General features: G+C 45.5%; 1 protein-coding gene across 2 annotated transcripts in view; it reads left to right on the forward strand.

The window, feature by feature from the left end:
• Positions 1-2,105: 2,105 nt before the first annotated feature.
• Positions 2,106-21,764, forward strand: part of fgd1 (FYVE, RhoGEF and PH domain containing 1) — a 38,326-nt gene continuing 18,667 nt past the window's right edge. The window contains exon 1 of one of the 2 annotated variants that reach the window (XM_033629095.2): positions 2,106-3,104. In XM_033629095.2, the coding sequence (XP_033484986.2) occupies positions 2,930-3,104 (175 nt within the window). In that variant the 5' untranslated portion in view covers positions 2,106-2,929. Of the gene's footprint in view, positions 3,105-11,437; positions 11,752-21,764 lie in introns of those variants that run through there. The other variant, XM_078169693.1, reaches the window with a different exon arrangement.

Below are 21,764 nucleotides of genomic sequence, written 5' to 3' on the forward strand. Positions count from 1 at the left end.
TGTTTGCTGGGAGTTCATTAGCCTATTTTGTTCTAGTTTTGTACTTTGGTGATGGTACATCATTGTTAGCTGTTGTCCAAAGGGCTCTAGTTAAGCTAACGTTAACTTCTGGAGCTTAGCTTCATTAACTTATCTGTAATGGCAGAGATAACAAAGGTTGGCAAACGTTATGCTGAATGATTCAGTGTAAATACTGTAGCACCAAACTAACGGAGAGACACTCTTGGTAAAGATGGTAAAAAGGCCGTTATCCTTTTCTCATATTCTGAGCCAAAAACCTTAACTTCAGTGGCACTTTAACTTGTTGTCTTTGATGGTGACGGCAACCAGATGCGGTTCACAAGCGTACACTGTGACCTGTAAATTTTGGCTTGTAATTTAAGCTTTTCATCGACCTTCTCAACAATAAAATGATGAATATATCCCTCCAATGCGTAGTTTAGGCCCTTTTGGTTACTTCTCAATGACATCTGATCGTTATGTCTCCAAAAATCATCAGTTGCCTCCTGTGAAATGCCGTGTACTGTGACACCTGCCATAGCGCCGCTCACTGAATGTTGATAGTTTGTCCGAGGGAGTGGAGGGGGCGTGGCTTAGCCATAGGTCAATTGGTTTCATAGAAAGGAATCATGTGATCGATCAGCTGACTCCCTCCATCAATCAGCTGATCCATCAGTTGATTGTGCTGCTTGAGATCAGCTGATGTAGCTGGGATGTGAGCTGAGTTTGACGTCATGTCCTGCCTGAACTAACGCTGTGCTCAATAAGATGACGTCACAGTAAATTTATGACTCAGATTCTTGACAAACATAAAAAACAATACAGCAGCTGTTGGTGTTTCCACAGGTAGTTCATCTAATCTACAATATGAAAATGATATTTTATTAATACAAGCAAGCTGACCGACAAACAGGTTGTGATCTTGTAAATGTTCTGGTGGTGGGTGATATTAGGCGATACAGGGTTATTAAAAGTGGCATGTTTTTAAGTAAGGGAAAGCAGTGTGTCATGATTAATGAGGTGAATAATCAATCTGATTAGGGAACAGCTGATGAGGACCAATTACAGTCTGAAAATGTAACATTAACCAATGCTGATTTGACTAAAATATTAACCTGATCCCCTGTGAACTCTGTCTCTGTGTCAGAGGTCTGGATGCTGAGGTGTTGTCTCCTCCTCCCTTCTTTTCTTTCTCATGTTCATTTGCTCTTTCAATGAGACATCACTACTGTGTCGTATTAAAGAAGTCAGGCTCTAACGTACTTTGTGCATTGAACGTCTGCAGACAGCTACAGTCACACGGATGCACACGCAGTTTCATTCATAGTACAGTTGGGGTCAGACTGAGCTTACTGTCCTCCTGCTGCTGACAGCAGGTGAAAGTGAAGACGCTGCTGTGTCTGGAGCGAGTTGTTTGAGTCCAGGCAACACAAGGCAGTGGAGAAATAAAGAATAAATGCACTGGATGTGTTCACGACAACAGATTTTTGCTTGTACAGAGAGTTCTACCTTTGAGAGAGAAAAACAATCCCTGTTTAGGTGTCGATCCCGTTGACGCTGGGATCAATCTTCAAAATGAAAGCGTAGTATTGAGAGCATTGACATGATATCAATCAGCTCTCCCTTACTGTGTTCACCTGTCGGAGCGTCTCTGAGGTGAAGCAGAAGGTGTGGAGTCACATTAACTCAGACATGTTATAAACAAGTGTTCAAACTGTTGCTGTTGTGGATTCCTCCAGATCTGAAACGTCTTACTGAAGCAGCTGTGATATCTGAGGACAGACGAGGTTTGGAGCCCTCTGCTGGCTGAGACAGACTCCCATGATCCTTCAGTTTCATCTCTGCTGCTTTAAACTGTCCCAAGTGTCAGAAAGTAAAATGTGTAATGAAGAGGAGGAGGAGGATCAGCTGATGGAAAGAAAAGAGCAAAAACAAAAAGTGCTGCCGGAATTTTTCTCCACAGTTTTCCTTTTGCTTCAAATTTCAGCCTCAAAAAGAAAAAAAAAGACGGAGAGAAAATGAGAAACAGACCACAGAGAGGAGGAGGAGGAGGAGGAGGAGGAGGAGGAGGGGGGGGGGGGGGGGGGGGGGGGGCTGGTCTGGGATCAGATGTCTGGGTGAAGGAGGAGGAGGAGGAGGAGTTGTGGTGTCGGTCTGCAACTCAGATCAGATTTTCACACAAAAGCCTGAAGCTGCCGAGAGAGACGACTGACCGACTGTCCGTCCGTCCGTCTGTGAGAGTGTGTTTGGACAAACTGATGCTGGAGTGAAAGAATAAAACTCCTCTGAGGGAGGAAACGTGAAGCAGCAGCCGGAGGAGGAATGAGGGGAAAGTTGAAGGAAGAGTGAAGCAGCGTCTGTGTGGGAGCTGAGTCGGCACATTCTGGATTCTTCAGGAGGAAGAAACGTTTGATTTAATCAGAAAACACATCAAGTTATTCTTCACAGTTTGCTTGTGTCTGATCTGATCTCAGAGCAGTTTGATCGACAGGAAGCTGCAGCTGATCTGAGCAAAGAGTTTATTGTTAAATCTCTTCAGTTGGATTCTTCTGACTGATCTGATGGAGTGAGGGATCCTCTGAGAGGACGAGGAGATGGAGACGAGAGGATTTCTAAGTTTTCTGAAAGAGTGAGAGGAAGAGGAGAAGAGAGGAGGATGGGAGAAAGAGGGGGAGGATGAAGGAGGGGAGACGCTGACCTCCACATGACCTCCATTGGAGAGCAAACAGATGGAGTTCTGCTGAAACAGACTTTATTTGATGTGATGAACTCTCTGAGGACTCGACTGTACAAACAGGAAGTGACTGATTCAGACAGAGACCTTCAGATTAAATGTCTCATTTCACAAAGTGTCAGTGAAACATGAACTAAACACACAGACTGACCTCTGACCTGCGGACAGGACCCTCGTACCTGTGCGGGAGTCGGCATGCAGCTGAACCGGCCTCGCAGCGCCCTGCTCGGGTTCAGCCTCCCTCCTCCTCCCCCTCCTCCTCCTCCGCCTCCTCCTCCCTCCTTCTCCAGTCAGTTCAGCACCATGAGGTTCTCCTACCACTTGAACACCTCAACAGCACCTCCCCACAACAGCGCCACCCGCAGGACAGGTGAGTCCACTGCAGCTTCTGTGTGTCGGTTAATCAACTCAACATCAACACATCGTCACCTTCAAGGTGATTTGTTGAACTTTATTTCCTCATCATTCCTACAGTGTACCTGAGCATTTAAATGAAATTCATTTCACTTTGAGTTGTCCGAAAATTAAAGTGATTTACACCTAACCTTCATCTTAGGACAGCGTCAGTTTTTGAGTGTAACGTTTGAATCTTCTGTGACAAGTTTAAAGAGGAGGAGCTGCAGAATGAACAGCTGTTGAAATGCCTCAGAAATAAACAGTGATAAGATGAAATTGCTTTAATGAAGCAACAGTGTCGCTTTTTACTGTGATACTTTTAAAATATTCCTCCAAAGGCGGCATGTGATGTATTATTTTATGGATCAAGTGTCAAATGAGGCGCTGAACGCATCATTAAACACGTTTTATATGATCGTGTACAGAGCCTGAAGCCGAAACCCTCAGATGCAGAGAGCCTGACTCTGATGAACTGACTTGGTGGTTCAGCCCTCTGGTTGTTCTCCTGGTTTTTAGCTTTGACTTGTGAATCACTGAAAAAGACCAAAGAGAGACAGTCGACTGACATCACACCTGTCTGACAGGTGATCATTCAGATCCTCTGATCAGTACAGAGAAAACATGAACACAGACAGTTCCAGGGATCCAGTGGGGATGAAATGTGATGACTCAGGATCAGACAGCAGAGGTCACTCAGAGGTCAGAATGAAGCCGAATATCAAATGGCTGAATGTTTGAAAACGGATCCAGACCAAACCCAGACCAGAGGCCTGGACCATGAAGCAGGATTTGGGGTTAGCGAGGTAACTTCAGGGTTAACTCGACCGGGGTTGGTTGTGACACTTTTTACTCGTGTGTGACTCGCTCATCATCAAAACATCTGTCAATAATCGTTCCCACATTAAATGGAAGTTTTAGGTCTCAGCTTGAAATGGGTATCACTTTCATTTTTACCACTTATTTACAGGAACATATTAACTTAGTAACAAAAAGTGATTAAGCATCAGATACTCTGACACACTGTGATAACCAACCAAGAAAAATATATTTAAAAAATGTGTAACTTTTTAGTTTTTAAGATAGAAACATCCAATAAGGTTTGAGATGAACGCCACCTCTGTCATAATTAGTGTTTAAATCATGAATCTGAACCAGGTGATTGTTTGTTTGAATTGTTCTCTGTAATAAGAAGTAAAATGAATGAATTTACAGTGCTGAAAAAATCAAGCAGTTATTAAAGACATTGTTTTATAACAATTCATTATGAACATAAACGAAACATGAGATTGGAACAGATTAAACTCCGTCACAAAATGTCAAAGAGCCGAGGGTGAAGGATGAAACTGTTTAGATGCATCATTGCTTTCTGATGAGGAACCAAAGTAAGAGTGTGTGTGTGTGTGTGTGTGTGTGTGTGTGATCACTTTAACATGTTTGCCATGCTGACTGTCTTTCTATACTGATTTATCCTCGTCACCAAACAGGACCAGTAGTTGACAGACTTAAACAGGCAAACAGCCTTAACAGTGTCCAACATGTTTCTAACATGTAACCTGAGCAACCGTGACTGAGTCACTGCAGGCGATGGTCACACATGTGACAACCATCCCCTGCTGACCTCATGACAACCATTTTAAGCTAGCTACCACATGGCTTTAGCCTGCTCGCTAAAAGTTGACTCAAATCAAAGCCGTTACGTTCGACTTTTTAAAAAGTGTTTGATTTTGAAGTGACTGATCATCTACAAGCTTTTAATACAAAAACATTAACATGAAAAATGACTCTGAATATCTCCTCACCTCAGTGTTTTGTGTACGTTGCACAAAATGAGCAGGATGTCAGGCCAAATGTTTGATATCAACATGATGTCACAGCGCCCTCTAGTGTGGCTGGAATAAACACTGTGACAACCAACCCCGGTCTCCCCCACTACAAAGCCGGTTCTCTTTTTACCCGGATCAATCACCATGGTAACTGATGCTGAACAGATGAGCTGATCACAGCCTGTCATCACCCGACCTCTGACCAATCAGATCACTGACGAAAAAAGTCTCAGGTAAAGAAGGGGAGGCTGTATGTTACAGGTCAGTAAAGTCATTTCATTGTTTCCACTGGTTTTAAATCAGAGCGTCTGACAAACAGGTCGTTCACACACTGAACACACGATTTTAACTTCTGTGAAGTTAATTTTAGTCGCAGTGACAGTGTTGATATTTGACACTGACTCATCACTGCAGCTCAGAACAACACGAGACACCTGTGTGATGAGAACGAGGATAAAACACATCATATTTTATTGGTAAAATAATCCACACACTGTTAATCAGCTCCTGTTATTATAAATGACACATTTCAGTCAGACACACGTCGTCAGTCATGAACTCCTCTTTACTGCAGAAACAGTCTGGTGTTACTTTAAAGTGTTTATGTGACATATTCAGACGAGTATCATCATCATCATCATCATCATCATCATCACACTAAACAGCAAAAAATACTCTGTGCTGATGTCACATACAACTCAGTGATACCTGCAGGTAAACTAAGTCTCAGTTGAGGGTGATATTTTTTGGTAATATTTTCAATGTTTCTACATTTTCCGTTATAAGATTTCAGAGTATTGTTTACGTCCAACGCCACTGAGATTTTACTGTTGCAGTCGCACACACTCTCGGTAACGTTTCAGCTCATACGATATGATTCTTCTGCTTTGTTCATGGTTCTGATGATGTCACTCATCAGTAACGTGCTCGTGGCTGAGAGGAAAACCCAGAGTTGACTGAACTAGTTGATAACCAGCCTTGTAGTAACGGTCATCAGGTGGCTGATGTGACGGGTTAGTGAAGCGATAATGAAAAGATATCCTGGGGAAGTTGAAGTGGCTTCAGTACAGGCCTCAGATCCAGATCCAGTCTGATCCAGATCCTGTTGTATCACTGCAGATCTCAGGTCTGTGTGTCAGTGTGTCTGATACAGACAGCCACCGCCAGTCTGAGTCAGAGTGCATGTGTGTGTGTGTGTGTGTGTGTGTTGTTTCTGTAAATAAATGTGTTGTTTGTCGCTGAGCTTCCTGCAGACAGAAACATCCACAGCCAGAAATATGAGATGTGGTTTTATATCATCAGCTGTTTGTCTGTGATTTGATTTAATGTGACTAATTTGATATTTTACTGTGACCAGGTCGAAAACAATGTTCAGATTTTTCTGAAATTTCTTAATGTTTTTGATCTTTTGTGGAAAACCAGAATATGTTTTAGATCTTAGTCCTCATGGTGTGAACAGGCAGGTCACAGTCTGACAGAGAGACACTGCGACTGCACAATCAGAATCAGAAATATGTTATTGATCCTGGAGGAAACTGAACAGAACTCTCTGTAGTCGCATGTTTAAAGAAGGAGCAACTATCAGGAGCAGCTGCAGCAGGCTGCGTGCACAGTCTGCACATGAGTCAGATCAATCATTGATGACTTCTGCCTCCTGTTTTTATTGTTATTACAGAAAATATTCTGCATGTTCAATCAGCTCTTCATCAGGAGGAAGAGTCCGTCTGCAGGACAGAGACATCTGCCTTTATTTTGAAGGACATGAGCTGATAAATACTCAGTTTTATATTTAATGTGAGATTTCCACAGACAGAGGAATAAAAAAGAGACGGACTTTAGTTGAACTGACAGTTTGGTTAAATATGGAGCGTGCTCACAGCTCAGTGTTTGAATATTGGGTCAAGTCAGTGAGCGCGGCAGGAAACCACAGACAACGTGGCAGAGACGGAGAGGGTCAGGTTTTTTATATAAAAGTACAGAAAACAAAGGAGTCTGTTCAGTTTCATATCGTTACACTAACAGAGATGATGAAGCTGATGTTCAGGATTCTTCATCAGCACAGTTTTGTTTCTGCTGTTACATGTGGAGGGATTTTATTCTGAAAGGTTGAGCTTAGTAGTGTCAGGAAGTCTGAGCGTCATGTTGCCTCAGTTTAACGGCTGCGTCCGGACCTCTGCGTACACTATATGGACACAAGTATTCGGACACCTGACCATCACACCAACAGGGACTGTGATGACACTGTAGTCAAATACATCAACTTTAACATGGAGTCGGTCCCTTCTGCAGCTCCAACAGCTTCCACTCTTCTTGGAAAGATTTCCGCCAGATTTCTGAGTGTTCCTGTGGAATTTGTGCCGAGTCATTCTGTAGAGCACTGATGAGGTCAGGCACTGATGTTGGACGAGAAGGCCCGGCTCGCGATCTCCGTTCCAGTTCATCCCAAAGGTGCTCGATGGGGCTGAGGTCAGGGCTCTGTTCTTCCTCACCGAACTCATCAAACCATGTCTGTATAGTTGTTGCTTTGTGCACTGGGGCACCGTCATGTTGGAGCAGAAAAGGGCCGTCACCAAACTGTTGCCACAAAGGTGGAAGCATAGCATCGTCCAAAATGTCTTGGTGTGCTGAAGCATTAAGATCGTCCGTCACTGGAGACAAGGGGTCGAGCCCAAACCCTGAACAACAGCCCATCGTCCCTCCTCCACCAGGCGGGTAACGTTCTCTCAGCAGACTCGTCCATCTGACTGCCAAACAGTGAAGCGTGATTCGTCGCTCCACAGAACACGTGTCCACTACTCCACAGTCCAGTGTCGGTGTGCTTTACACCACTCCACCCAACGCTTGGCGTTGGACTTGGTGATGTGAGGCTGCTCGGCCATGGAGACTCGTTCCATGAAGCTCCCGCCGCACAGTTTTTGTGCTGACATTAACGCCAGTGGAAGCTCAGAACTCTTCAGCTGTGGGATCAGCAGAGTGTTGGTGACTTTTACGCACCGTGCGCCTCAGCAGTCCTTGACCCCGCTCTGTGATTTTACGTGGCTGAGCTGCTGTTGTTCCTAAACGCTTCCACTTTCTAATAATATCACTCACGGCTGACTGTTGAATATCCAGCAGGGGAGAAGATTCACGCACCGTCTTGTTTCAAAGGTGGCGTCCGATCACAGTACCACGCCTGAAGTCACTGAGCTCCTCAGAACGACCCGGTTTGTATCACAAATGTTTGCAGATGCAGACTGCATGGCTCGCTGCTTGATTGTATTCACCTGTGGCAACAGGTCTGATTGAAACACCTGAATTCAATGATTTACAGGTGTGGCCAGATACTTTTGTCCATATAGTGTATGTAGCAGGGGGACAGTTGTATCAGTCGGGTACCTGTGTTTGTGTTGACACGCTGACGTGATGTGTGATGATCAGATATGTTTCATTCTCCTCCCAAAAATATAAAGCTGAAGGCGACACGTAGCTGAGAACTGATGAAGTGTGTTACTCACTGTGATGAGTGTCATGATCAGACATGTTTTATTACCACAGTAAATAATCTACCAGCTGTTTGTTTGTTGTGTCACGACGGCAGCAGAAATAAGAAACGACCTGAAAACGATCAAAGTGTTTCAGTTAAAACACAAAACTGTTATTAAACTAATAGACACTGAACGGTTCTGTCAACCAAACCTCAGCGAAGAGTCTCTGAGCTCTGCAGGAACAATATCCACAAGCTAACAAGCTAACAAGCTAACAGGCTAACAAGCTAACAGGCTAACAAGCCAAGTCACGTCGAGTCTGGTCGAACTGATTACATGTGGTTGATTAGAGTCTAATTGAGTTTGTGTTCATTGTGTTGTTTAATAAGGACCTGGTCCAGGACTGTCTGAGTTAATGAGGGACCTGTCTGTCCATAAAGACCTGGTCCTGGTCCTGGTGAGTTTTCAGTCTGAGGATGTGAAGAGTTTCTGCTGTCCTGATGTCTCAACAGTCTTGTCACACAGCATCATGTGTGAGAAACACACAACAAACATGTGACACATTTACACGTGAAGCATCTGGATGAAAAACGTCCCAACACGTGTGAAGTCAGTGAAGTGGTCTCGGTGTCCTGCAGCCCCCTCCTCCCAGCATGCCGTGCAGCAGCAGGACATGTAGATATGAATGAAGAGCTGAAGGTTAAAAATAGATGACAGATTCAGCTGCTGAACAGGAAACACAAATTACTGCTGCCGAGACCTCCTGCTGACACACACACACACACACACACACACACACACACTGACACAGTGGAATCTACTCTACTGTACAGATTCTACTGTTGTTTGTGTAGTTTTTACTGTTATTAAAGTTTCTACTGAAACACAACTGTTGTAAGGTGTTAACAGTTGTCAGTGTCAGTATCTCCACATGTCGGCGTCCTGCTGTCAGACTGTATCAGACACATAATCATGTCGCAGGTTTGATTCCAGCAGAACCTTCGTTACGTGTTTCTCTCGTCTCAGTTTTAAACCAGACGAACAGCTGAACTCTGTACAAAGACACATCAAGGACACACACACACACACACACACGTCCCGGGGGGATGGACCAGCGAGCTTGTCTCTGTTTGGGTCAGTGGGTCGCTCACTGTTGCTATGGGGGAGGGGAGCTGTGTGTGTGTGTGTGTGTGTGTGTGTGTGTGTGTGTATGTGTGTGTGTGTGTGAGAGAGGTCAGAGGTCAGCCTGTAGTTTTATCTCCTCCCCTGCCAGATGATAACAGGGTGTGTTTGTTTTTCCTTCACTCAGACGTGTTGAAGTGTTTGGGTGCGTTTGTTTCCGGTCTCACAGAGAACAGAGGGGAGGAGTTTAACTGTTGCTCATCACTGACAGTTCAGTAACCTGAGGGTGCGTTTTATTTGTGGAGTGTGTTTGTTTCAGGTAACACTGACTGGTGTGGGTGTGTTTGATTCAAACTTAGACACTGAAGAAGTGGCGGAACGTTTGTTTTGATCACCCTGTCTGTCTGTCCATCCGTCTGTGGGCTCCACAGGTTCAGCAGCTCCTGACAGGGGTGTGTTTGTTTGGTCGTCGTGTCCCGACCCAGCTGTGGGGTGGAGTTAGATGTGGTATCTCTGCTATCCTCTGATCAGGAGCGCTTGTTTTGCTGCAGGGAGCAGCCCAATGAGCATTTCATTTATAACACTGTGATGATGAGTTTCTAATCATTAGAAATGATCTGTAATTAATGTTATTTCTTCTGATTCTGATGAACCCTCTTTATTCAGAGTCGTGTCATGTGACTGTGCTCAGACTGGCCTCTGTGGATGATTTTCACTGTGTGAGGCAACACTTTGCTGTCCAACACCTCTCCTTCCTGGTGGGCTTTTAATTTGAAAAACTGGCAGGAAGTGTTGAGTTTCATTAAAGGGATAGTGCACCCAAAAATGTAAATTCAGCCATTATCTACTCACCCATATGTCGAGGGAGGCTCAGGTGAAGTTTTAGAGTCCTCACATCACTTGCAGAGATCCAAGGGGAGAGGAGGTAGCAACACAACTCCACCTAATGGAGGCTGACGGCGCCCCAGATTCAAACGTCCAAAAACACATCATTGAAACCACAAAATATCTCCATACTGCTCGTCCGTAGTGATCCAAGTGTGCTGAAGCCCCGACATAAAAAGTTGTTTGGAAAAACCTCATTTGAACTCTGTTTTTAGCCTCATTGTAGCCTGTAGCTCTGACTGCCTCTCTGGGCACTGCGCTCACGTGTGTGCGCTTGTGCGAGACCACATGAAACACACACACGAAGGCGGGCTAAAAATAGAGCGTTGGCCTCGTGTGTCAGGGCCTTAAACGCCTGTATGGTGTCGACAGAAACATGTGACGTCATGAACATCCACCCAGGAAGTTCTGAGTATCTTTCTAACTTTACCGAAGTGTTTGAGGCCGGCGGCTGCTGTCTCGTCTCCTGGGGGCTGCACACTGACACTGAGTCTGCTGGTGGCGCCGGCCTGTTTAGAAACATGTGTTTTAAGCTCAGATTTGGTTTTGTTGTGTTTCTCTGGACATGATGTGTCCAAGGACCACAGATGATTTCTGTTTGTACAGTCTCTGTTTGATATATGGTGTGTCCACCCCCCCCTCCCCTTCTCACAAATAACGAACAGTCCCTAAAAGCATCACTGAGCACTCAGACACACAGAGTCCTCACATCATGTGACTGGACCTCAGCAGCTCTGTGTACTGTATGGATATATACCGTGTATGTATCAGTCTGTATGTAGGTTACGTGTGTGTGTGTGTGTGTGTGTGTGCGCGCGCGCGTGTGTGATCACGTGATCAGATTTCTTCAGTTTGTCAGTCTGATCATTTTCACACATCCACTGTCACCACTGCTCTCTCTCCCACTCTCTCTAATCTGTTGTCATGGAAACCAAAATGGAGGAGAGAGAGAGAGAGAGAGAGATAGACCCCCCCCCCCCCCCTCCTCTCTCTGCCGCCGCCCGCCGCTCACACACACCGGGCTGCCCTCTGAAGCAGACCGAGCGGATCTCCCTCCTCCTCGGTGGTGCAGCAGCTGTCGGTGTGTGTCCGCCGGTCAGTGGGTCCGAACCGTCCCGCTGCGGTCCGGTCGGTCGGTGTGTGGCAGTGTGTGTGTGGCAGTGTGTGTGTGAGTGTGTGTAAGTGTGTGTGTGGAGCTGACCCGGTTTCTTCTCCGTGCCGTGGACCGGGAGAGCCGCTCTCCCGCTCTCCGCACCAACAGTCTCTTTAATGACCGGATTTGTGTTTTGCTGCGCGATGTACATGGACAGAAGCAGCCTGACCAGAGGTGAGTCTCACTGCAGCAACATCTGCAGCAACATCTGCACTCACACATACCTGCTGCTGCTGCTGCTGCTCAGCACCGCTGCACCAGCACGCGCACACACGGGCGCGCGCCCCGCTGCAGCCTCCATCACAGCACCGCACCTTGTTCTGACGGTGTGTGTTAATGTGTGTGTAAAGATGTAGATTCATAATAATCCTGGTGGTGGAGGAGGTGAAGGGGGGAGGGGTGGTGGAGGGGGGTGGGAATGACATACGCGCGCTCACACACGGTGTCGTGCACGCGCACACACTGACCGACATCTCGCCGCAGTGAATGTAGGCTAGTATGGCTGCATGATACTGCGTCTGCTGCCAGATGTGTCTGAGCTGCCCGCTCTGTCACGTGACACATCAGTATCAGTAATCAGATTACTGATCGATAACCTGCTGCATGTTTCATCTCATCAGACCGTGTGTGTGTGTGTGTGTGTGTGTGTGTGTGCGTGTGTTTATTGGTTATAAATATGGACGCTGGTTGGAGGCTGATGTGGATGAACAGCAGGATGGAGGTGGCGTCTGTCTGTCTGTCTGTCTGTCTGTCTGTCTGTTGGTACTATTGGTTTGTTTCTGCAGACAGACAGACACACACCCCCTGCCCCGCCCCCCCTCCACCACACACACACACACACACACACACACACACACACACACACACACACAGGGAGCAGAATCTCCTCATGTTAACCCTTCAGACACCGTCACTGATGGAGGTGAATCTGCAGATGGTGCATCAGCGACACGCTGTCGTGTCTGTTTCTGACATTATAATCGTCTCCTTGTCTCCACCCGTAGACCTGGTGGTGTAGTGGAGGGTATACGCGGGTATACAGCGCACAACCCCACCTCCTTTCCTGACTGTTTACAGGATCCTCATCTATCAGTCAGAAAGCCACTGGAATATATAAATCCACCTCCCCCTCAGTAACCTCCCCATCTACCTGGAAAACAACCGCTACATCACTGCATAGACCTCGTCTCCACCCATAGACCTGTAGACCTGATCTCGAACTGTAGACCTCGTCTCCACCCACAGACCTGATCTCGAACTGTAGACCTCGTCTCCACTCATAGACCTGATCTCGAACTGTAGACCTCGTCTTCACTTGCAGACCTGATCTCGATCTGTAGAAGTCATCTCCACTTGTCGACTTGTCGTCTCTACCTTTAGACCTGGTTTCCATCTGTAGACCACGTCTTCACCCGTACACCTTGCCTCCATGTGTAGAAATTGGCTTCAATTGTAGACCTCATCTCTACCTGTAGACTTGCCTGCACACAAAGACCTGGTCTCCAGGAACCTGATTTTACTGCAACAGAAAGCTTCAGATTCATATCAAATCATTCATCTGGATGTTCAGTCTGCCCTAAAAGACCCAGAAAACATCACCTCCAAAGAGACCCCCTAAAATCTCCCCAGGGTCACTGGAACCACCAAAGAGAACGCAGTAACCACCAGAACTTCCCAAGAAATGAGGAGAATCACTTAAAAAAACCTGCTGAACATCCTCCATCACCACCAAGACCCCAAAACCGTGGTTACTGAAGGGCCCCTCAACCACTGCAGTGACCATCAGAACCTCCTAATGGACCTCTGAAACATCCCCAATAGTGGCTAGAACCTTCTAAAGAATAACTAGAACCACTAAAATGACCCTGACACCTTCTCTGCTGTCACCTCAAGTCCATTAATGCTGAAAACACTGCTTCTGCAGCACCACAGTGCATCATATGATGTGCGTCAAGTGCTGCCCCGAGCACCACCAGGAAGATGTTTCACAGTTCTCATTGCTTTTATTAAAAGATCTGAGCTCCTCTCACCACCTCTGCTTTAGATGAAACCATGAGAGCTGTTGCTCACCAGGAAGTGTCTGTTCTTCCATTGACGAGATCATGGGTCGTAGAGTTTGAGATACTTCTCAACCTCAGCTACTTGGCCCTACTCATCTGCTCTTCAACACACAGGCAGTGAGAGGTAACGAGAGGAGAGGAGCTACCATGGGAGCAGAGAAGAGGAGGTGCTAGGACACATTCTCACTCCAACCTCATCAATATATTAACATTTGGTCATGGACTTTCCATGTCCACATATGACATGCAAGGTACCCACGGTGTGTTGGTTGTTGACATTCTGGTTGGGTTTAGGAAAAAAGGGTTTGGCTTTACAGTCTTACAGAAAGTGAACATTGGCCTCCCGGGTGGAAGTCCGTGGTTGTTGGATGAACCTGAACCGTATCCACATTAACATCTTCAGCTCAGTTCAGACCAAAGATTCACAATGAAACGAGTTGAAACAAACTACTGTCAACGCTTTGTTCTGTAACATTGTAAAAAGCTGCCGGTTGACAGGAAGTTATCACCATGAGACGGCGTATCATCTCTAGTCGACAACTCTCTGTACTATTGATCTGTAATGTTGACAGGAAGTGACCGCCATGAGACGGTGTATCGTCTCTAGTCGACAACTCTCTGTGCTTCTGATCTGTAACGTCGACAGGAAGTGACCGCCATGAGACGGCGTATCATCTCTAGTCGACAACTCTCTGTGCTTCTGATCTGTAACGTCGACAGGAAGTGACCGCCATGAGACGGCGCATCATCTCTAGTCAACAATTCTCTGTGCTTCTGATCTGTAACGTCGACAGGAAGTGACCGCCATGAGACGGCGTATCATCTCTAGTCAACAACTCTCTGTACTATTGATCTGTAACGTCGACAGGAAGTGACCGCCATGAGACGGCGTATCATCTCTAGTCAACAACTCTCTGTGCTTCTGATCTGTAACGTTGACAGGAAGTGACCGCCATGAGACGGCGTATCATCTCTAGTCAACAACTCTCTGTGCTTCTGATCTGTAGCCTAACATTGACAGGAAGTGACCACCATGAGACGGCGTATCGTCTCTAGTCAACAACTCTCTGTGCTTCTGATCTGTAACGTTGACAGGAAGTGACCACCATGAGACGGCGTATCATCTCTAGTCAACAACTCTCTGTGCTTCTGATCTGTAACGTTGACAGGAAGTGACCACCATGAGACGGCGTATCATCTCTAGTCAACAACTCTCTGTGCTTCTGATCTGTAACGTTGACAGGAAGTGACCACCATGAGACGGCGTATCATCTCTAGTCAACAACTCTCTGTGCTTCTGATCTGTAACGTTGACAGGAAGTGACCGCCATGAGACGGCGTATCATCTCTAGTCAACAACTCTCTGTACTTCGTTCTGATTTGCAGCTTTTCAGACTTATTTTGTGGCTGAATATAATTTGTAGCTTCTTAAACTCTGAATGAGGATAGTGATAGTGAGATACTGGCTACAGTGATGAAACAAAACCAGCATCAGATGGACTGTATTCATAATCAATACGCCACAATAATATAAATAACCAGCGCCAATTCATCAGTCAGTGAGAATGTGTGTGTGGGCGGGGCATAAGCACATACAGCCAGCAGCAGCATCGACCCACCGTCTGACACCGGCACACCGTGAGGACAGAAACAGAGGGCTCTGTGGGGACGGAGCGTCTGTGGCCATTTTGACTTGACCAGCAGACTTCACTACAAGCTGATTGGCTGTTGAAACAGATGACATGCTTTAAAACCAGCCGCCGGCCATTTGACCAGCTGAGTGTCAGGTGACACCATCAGCTGGCTTGAGTCAAGCTCAGACCGGCCAGTTCACACTGCTGACACTTTTCTCTGTGACGTTCTAAAATGGTTTCATCTCGTCATGAATCTTTGGTCTGAACTGGACTTCAAAGATCCCCAGAACCAGTTGATGCTAGAACCTCCAACCTCGTAAGGCCTCGTCACCTCTTGAATGAACATTAAAGGGAAATTTCGGTTTATTTCAACCTGTCTCCTATCGTCCTAAATTTTTTTCAAGTCAATAGTGACATAGAAATAATAGTTAGCATGTTAGCCGTTAGCCTAGATACAGCTGTAGCGTCAGACCTGTTAAAACGTAAGTGAACGGGCAACCTTCAAGTGCAAAGTTAGTCCACTAAACAAGCTTTTTCTCCACAAAGACCGCCTCATATCGTTAGGATAAATGTCAGAGAACATATAGAAAACGACATGTAAACGTGTTGTCTTACCTTACCAGTGTGCTGCCATGTTTGTTGTTTACCATTTAGCTAAGGCTGCAACCGGTCCCATTCCTTGCAACAGAGGCATTCCTCTTCTGTGGGCACTGGGGCACAGCATTCACAGGTACACCACCAATCTCCAGAGCTACGCAGCCTTGCAGCAGCCATTCCTCCTCTCTCGTCCTCTACCTGTTGCGCCTCTCTCTCTCTCTCCTCCTCCGTTCTTCAGTTTCACGAAGCTCTTCGTCAGTGTATTCTGGCTCAAATAAATAAGGGCGGCCATCGCCTCTCGATGTGGAAAGCCTATATACTAACATTCCACATTTAGGTGGTCTTCAGAGTTGTTGTCTTACCTTACGGTGTGTTTACCGTTTACCTCTGCTTCCCAAAGCGCGGCCGAAATATCGCGAGAACAAGCAGCGATCTCATACCGTGCCTGAAATCTCGCGAGAACAAGCAGCAACAGCTGGAAGGCAGAACTGGACAGTAGCCTGAAAAGTTCATTCATTTATTTTATGAAAGATTTATAGAATAATGGCTGACTTTTTGCCAGACTTTGACTTTGTGGAGGAGGAATTTAATTTTGCAGAGTTTGATGGCCGCCCTTATTTATTTGAGCCAGAATACACTGACGAAGAGCTTCGTGAAATTGAAGAACGGAGGAGGAGAGAGAGAGAGGCGCAACAGGTAGAGGACGAGAGAGGAGGAATGGCTGCTGCAAGGCTGCGTAGCTCTGGAGATTGGTGGTGTACCTGTGAATGCTGTGCCCCAGTGCCCACAGAAGAGGAATGCCTCTGTTGCAAGGAATGGGACCAGTTGCAGCCTTAGCTAAATGGTAAACAAACATGGCAGCACACTGGTAAGGTAAGACAACACGTTTACATGTCATTTTCTATATGTTCTCTGACATTTATCCTAACGATATGAGGCGGTCTTTGTGGAGAAAAAGCTTGTTTAGTGGACTAACTTTGCACTTGAAGGTTGCCCGTTCACTTACGTTTTAACAGGTCTGACGCTACAGCTGTATCTAGGCTAACGGCTAACATGCTAACTAATATTTCTATGTCACTATTGACTTGAAAAAAATTTAGGACGATAGGAGACAGGTTGAAATAAACCGAAATTTCCCTTTAAACCTCCAACTGGGACCTCCTAAAGAACCATCTGAAGAGTATCCATGTAAACGCCTTAAAGTCTCCTGCAGCTCCTCTAAAGAACAGAGACCCAACAGCTTGTTGGTCACATGACATTCCATCTGAAGTCTGTGTTTTGATTATCACAAGATCTTTGTTCTGATACTGTTTAGTATCTGTTTCTGTATCTCGTTTATATTCAGTTTGACTGTGTGTGTGTTTCCTGCTGCATTACAACGATGCCTCGTCTCTGTTTAAATCTATTAAATTCCAGTTTGCAGTCGAGTCTCTGCTGCATCAGCTGCTCCTGACGTGTTTCCTGTCTGCAACACAACATACATCACTGACATACAAGCGTGTGTGTGGAGGGGGAGGGGTTTTCTCAGCAGAGACATGAATGTGTTACAGTCTGCGGTGCAGGAGAGGCTCGATATAAACGTGTGTGTGAGCTGTGAAGGTGACTGTGGTGCTGCAGCAGGCGGATGTTTAAAGCTCCAGTGTGGAGGATTTAAAGTGAATATGAAATAATCAGTATGTTTTCTTTAGGGTATCATCAGATGAAAATAAGAATGGTTGTGTGTTTGTTACCTTCCAGGACAAACAGCATCAGAAAAACACTGATTTTTTTAAAAAAAACGTGAGTGTTTCCTGGTGTGAATCAGCTGGTGTGTGTGTTTCTGAGAGGAAGAGACCTCTGAGGATAATTCAGCTCCTCAACAATCAACACTGAAGGAATTCTGACCAGGAGGAGTTTAGGCTGGTTGTAATCTGTAATCTGTAATCTGTAATCCTCACTGATAGGGACGACCTCATGTCTGCGTGTCCTTTACAGAGAATGGTTCAGGATGTGGTTAGCCTAGTTTAGCATAGACATTAAAGTGAACTGTTGTCTGGCTGAGCACAAAGTTTCGAACCCCGGGGTGGGGGAGCCCTTCTGTGTGGAGTTTGCATGTTCTCCCCGTGTCAGCGTGGTTTCCTCCAGGTGCTCCAGCTTCCTCCCACAGTCCAAAGACATGCAGGTTAATTGGTGACTCTAAATTGTCCGTAGGTGTGAATGTGAGTGTGAATGGTTATCTGTCTCTATGTGTCAGCCCTGTGATAGTCTGGTGACCTGTCCAGGGTGAACCCTGCCTCTCACCCAGTGTCAGCTGGGATAGGCTCCACCACATGGTGACCTCTAACAGGATAAGTGGTTGTGGACAATGAATGAGTGAATGAATGTTAGCCTAGCTGAGCACAAAGTTCCTGGGAAAAGTCCTGTGTTTGTTTGACCCATCCACCCCCCTCATCCCGTCCCTTTACGTGAATGTTTGCTCATCATACTACTTCCTATTTTAATCCCATCAGCTCGGTGGTCACATGATGGCAGTTTCCACATTAAAGTTGGGATTCTGGTGCATCACTTTTCATAGGTACACATATGAACAGTGCTTGAGAACAACCTGTGTTATTGGAAGGATTGTGGGTAATGTAGTGAGGTCAGCCAGGCTGCACAGACAGGAGAATAACAGAGACTGCCTGTTGGTCTGAAATTACTTTAATGACTGGGACTGCTGCTAATGAACACACACACACACACACACACACACACACACACACACAGCATCTGCTTTACATTAGCCTGTTGATGTTTTCCCATGACCTCTCTGTCATGTTCACAACTGCACACACACACACACACACACACACACACACAGCTCCCAGGACTGTTAATATTTTGGGTTTATTATTTTGTTTTTTGTGTTGATCTAAGATGATTTTCATCATGTCAGATCAGATTATTTAAACAGGAAGTATTCTCCCCAGAGCTGCATCGACCAATTAGATCTCCCGTTTCCTCTGAGGTCAGAGGTCACAGATTCTATAGAACCAAGTTTAAAAAGAATCAGCGATCCATCAGTTTGATTGATCCTCTGATTATTGATACAGTACGCTGCAGGTTTTAATGATGGCTCATCAAACAGTCAGTGACTGAATAATTAATAACTTCATTCACAGCAGCTGTCGCTGTATTGACGATTGACAGGTTTCTGGTCCATCATGAATAATTAATGAGCATGAGAGGAGAAAGAAAACAGCTGTCAGACAGTCAGAGTGAATCAGTCACACTGTGGAGACGGCCCTGTATCAGCTGCAGAGAGAGAAAGTGGAGCTATGAATGTTTGTGTGATTGTGGTCGTCGATGATGATCAGCTGTAGTTTTTTTAGTCAGCATGTCAGATTTATTCATTTGATCTGGATTTAGTTTGAGGTCCAGATTGCCTTTGGTTTAATCTGGTCGGTGCTGCTCATGTGTTCTTATGAAGGAACAAGTGAATGAGCTCTTTAATGTGACTCTTTGTTATATGTAAGGGACTGTTCTTTATTTATCAGAGGAGGGGGGTGTCTGCAGTGTGACCCTCCCTCCTCCATAAATGAGTCACTAGATTTTTAAAACTTACCCTTTGATGTTTGAAAGTTAAAAGTTGAAGATGAAATCCTGGAGTTGAAGTGGTGTCAGTTTGTCACTCTTGTCATTCAAGTTGGTTAGTTCATGTCGGCCCGTTCTCCTTCCAAAATACTGCTGCTTTGTCAGTGATTTCGACATCAGACACCGGCACCAAAAGCCACTTTTAACAGCAGTTCTATCCACCGCTGAGCGTCGTCAGTTAGTAATGTGGCTGCATTGAACCTTTTGTGGTGTTAGGCTCCGATCGCACACAAAGAGGCGCACCGCACTGCCTTTTTTTTTAATTGAATGTTGCCAGTAAAAAAAAAACAAAAAACTCTTCCTGCACCTTTTTATTGTTGCCAGGCAACCACCCATCACCTCCTCACCCTAACCTTCCTGTGTCATCAGTCTACAGTTTGTGTATCCTGCAGTAATCAGTGAGTAGCTGCTGCCATGTTGAGGCAGAGGGTGCTGTCTGTAGCTCTGGTTGAGGGTGAGAGGCTGTCAGCAGATAAACAGAGATCTGTGTGGGTACATGAGACCCTAAAAAAGAGGCTGGATCATGGGGAGTACCACCAGTTGGTCCAGGAGCTTCTCCTCCATCATGGACGTTTACAGGCAGATTTTAGGACGACTCAGGGTCCTACAGAGCAACTGAGCACCACCAGTTTCTTCTCCGTTGTTTACCAACTTGAGGAGTTCAGAACGCTTCCGCAAAAATGCCAGGTACCTAGACAGAAACATGCGGCAAGCAAAAAACTTCATTCTCATTAAAAACTGTTGTCTCGCCTCCAGCTGCTGAAACACTTCCTGTGTGATCTGGGACTTACATTGCATCGGCTGTTGGTTGAACAGCACCTGTCATGGCGGTGTGATACCCGCTGAACGGCGTCAGTTTGAGACACTGCCAGTGACAATGCAATATAAGGAGCTGGAAAGTCCCTATAGGGTGGCCGGGAGGGGAGGTGGATGGGTCCAACAGACCCTGAACTTTCACCCAGTGGCCCAGTGTTCGCTTTTCATCTGAATGTTGAGCCAAACCATGATATTTTCTTTTAAACCTAACCATGTGTTTGTGTTAACATCATGGCGTTGATAGCAGCGTCCCAGAATGTCAACAGCAGATGCAGGAGGATACCTAGCTCATATAGATGTGAAAGGCCAGTGGCAAAGCGCCAGTGTGTGACGACTTGGGATGAGAATGTGTGGTTGATGCAAACGATTTATTTTTGGCCAAATTTTAAATGAGATGTAGAATAAAGTGATTTTGTTGACATATTTAAGCTCAGATTTGGTTATGTTGTTTTTTCCAACGGAAGCATACGTCACACATGATGTGTCCAAGGACCGCCAGAAATTTGAAAACCAACGATAGTTTCTGTTCTTACAGTTTGTAGCTGAGAAAAATTGTGTAATTTGGGTAGTTTTTAAAGAAAAGATGTGCCTTTCCACAGGTTGAGAAGGAAATATTTCTTTAAAAATCTGCAGCAAAATAAATACAAAATACATGTTTAAATTTGTAAGCCCCGCCCCCCAAGCCAGAATAAAAAACATAAGTCCCTCCTCAGTGCTTAAAAAAATTATCAGACATGCCTCCTCTGTTTTGCACCACCCCTCCCCCCTCATTAATAACAAACAGTCCCTGATATAGATTTATTGATCGATGAGTGCGGTGTCAGCCCTCGGCCTGTTGTCAAAGCCTCATGGGAGATGTAGTCACTGTTTGGTCCTGAGGAACAGACGGAGACGTGTTACTGCGACCTCGGTGATCGTTTTGAATCTGGCGTTGTTTTAAATGATTCCTGTCAGCCAATAGGCTTTCAGGAAGAGCCAGGATTCAGCCAATGAGCGTCAGTGTTAACAGACCACAAATGTCTGTCTGTCTGTCTGTGTGTCTGTCCTCCATGTGGAGTTTATTTCTGTCCAGCTGCTGCAGCCAGAGACCTCATATGGAAGCTATTACTCTGTGTGTGTGTGTGTGTGTGTGTGTGGGCTGTTTTTACAATCAGCTGATTTCATCCTGCCTCCAGAAACTGTGTCGTTCTGTCTGACTACTTTTTTAATAACTCTGAGTAGAGACAGCAGCAGGACTCGGGGGGTGATGGAAAATACACACAACAAAATCCATATAACAATAATAATAATAAACTTTATATAGAGAGCACTTTACGTACAGCTCAAAGTGTTTCACAATGAAAATGCAACACAAAAGCAAAAAGGACAAAATTAGATAATAGAAGGAGTCAATGATGAACAGAATATAAAAGTGAAGGTAAAAAATACAGAGACCAGTGAGAAGAGTCAATGATTGATGAGCATTAAT

This window comes from Epinephelus lanceolatus, chromosome 8 (genome assembly GCF_041903045.1).
Source record: "Epinephelus lanceolatus isolate andai-2023 chromosome 8, ASM4190304v1, whole genome shotgun sequence".
Lineage (NCBI taxonomy): Eukaryota > Metazoa > Chordata > Actinopteri > Perciformes > Serranidae > Epinephelus > Epinephelus lanceolatus.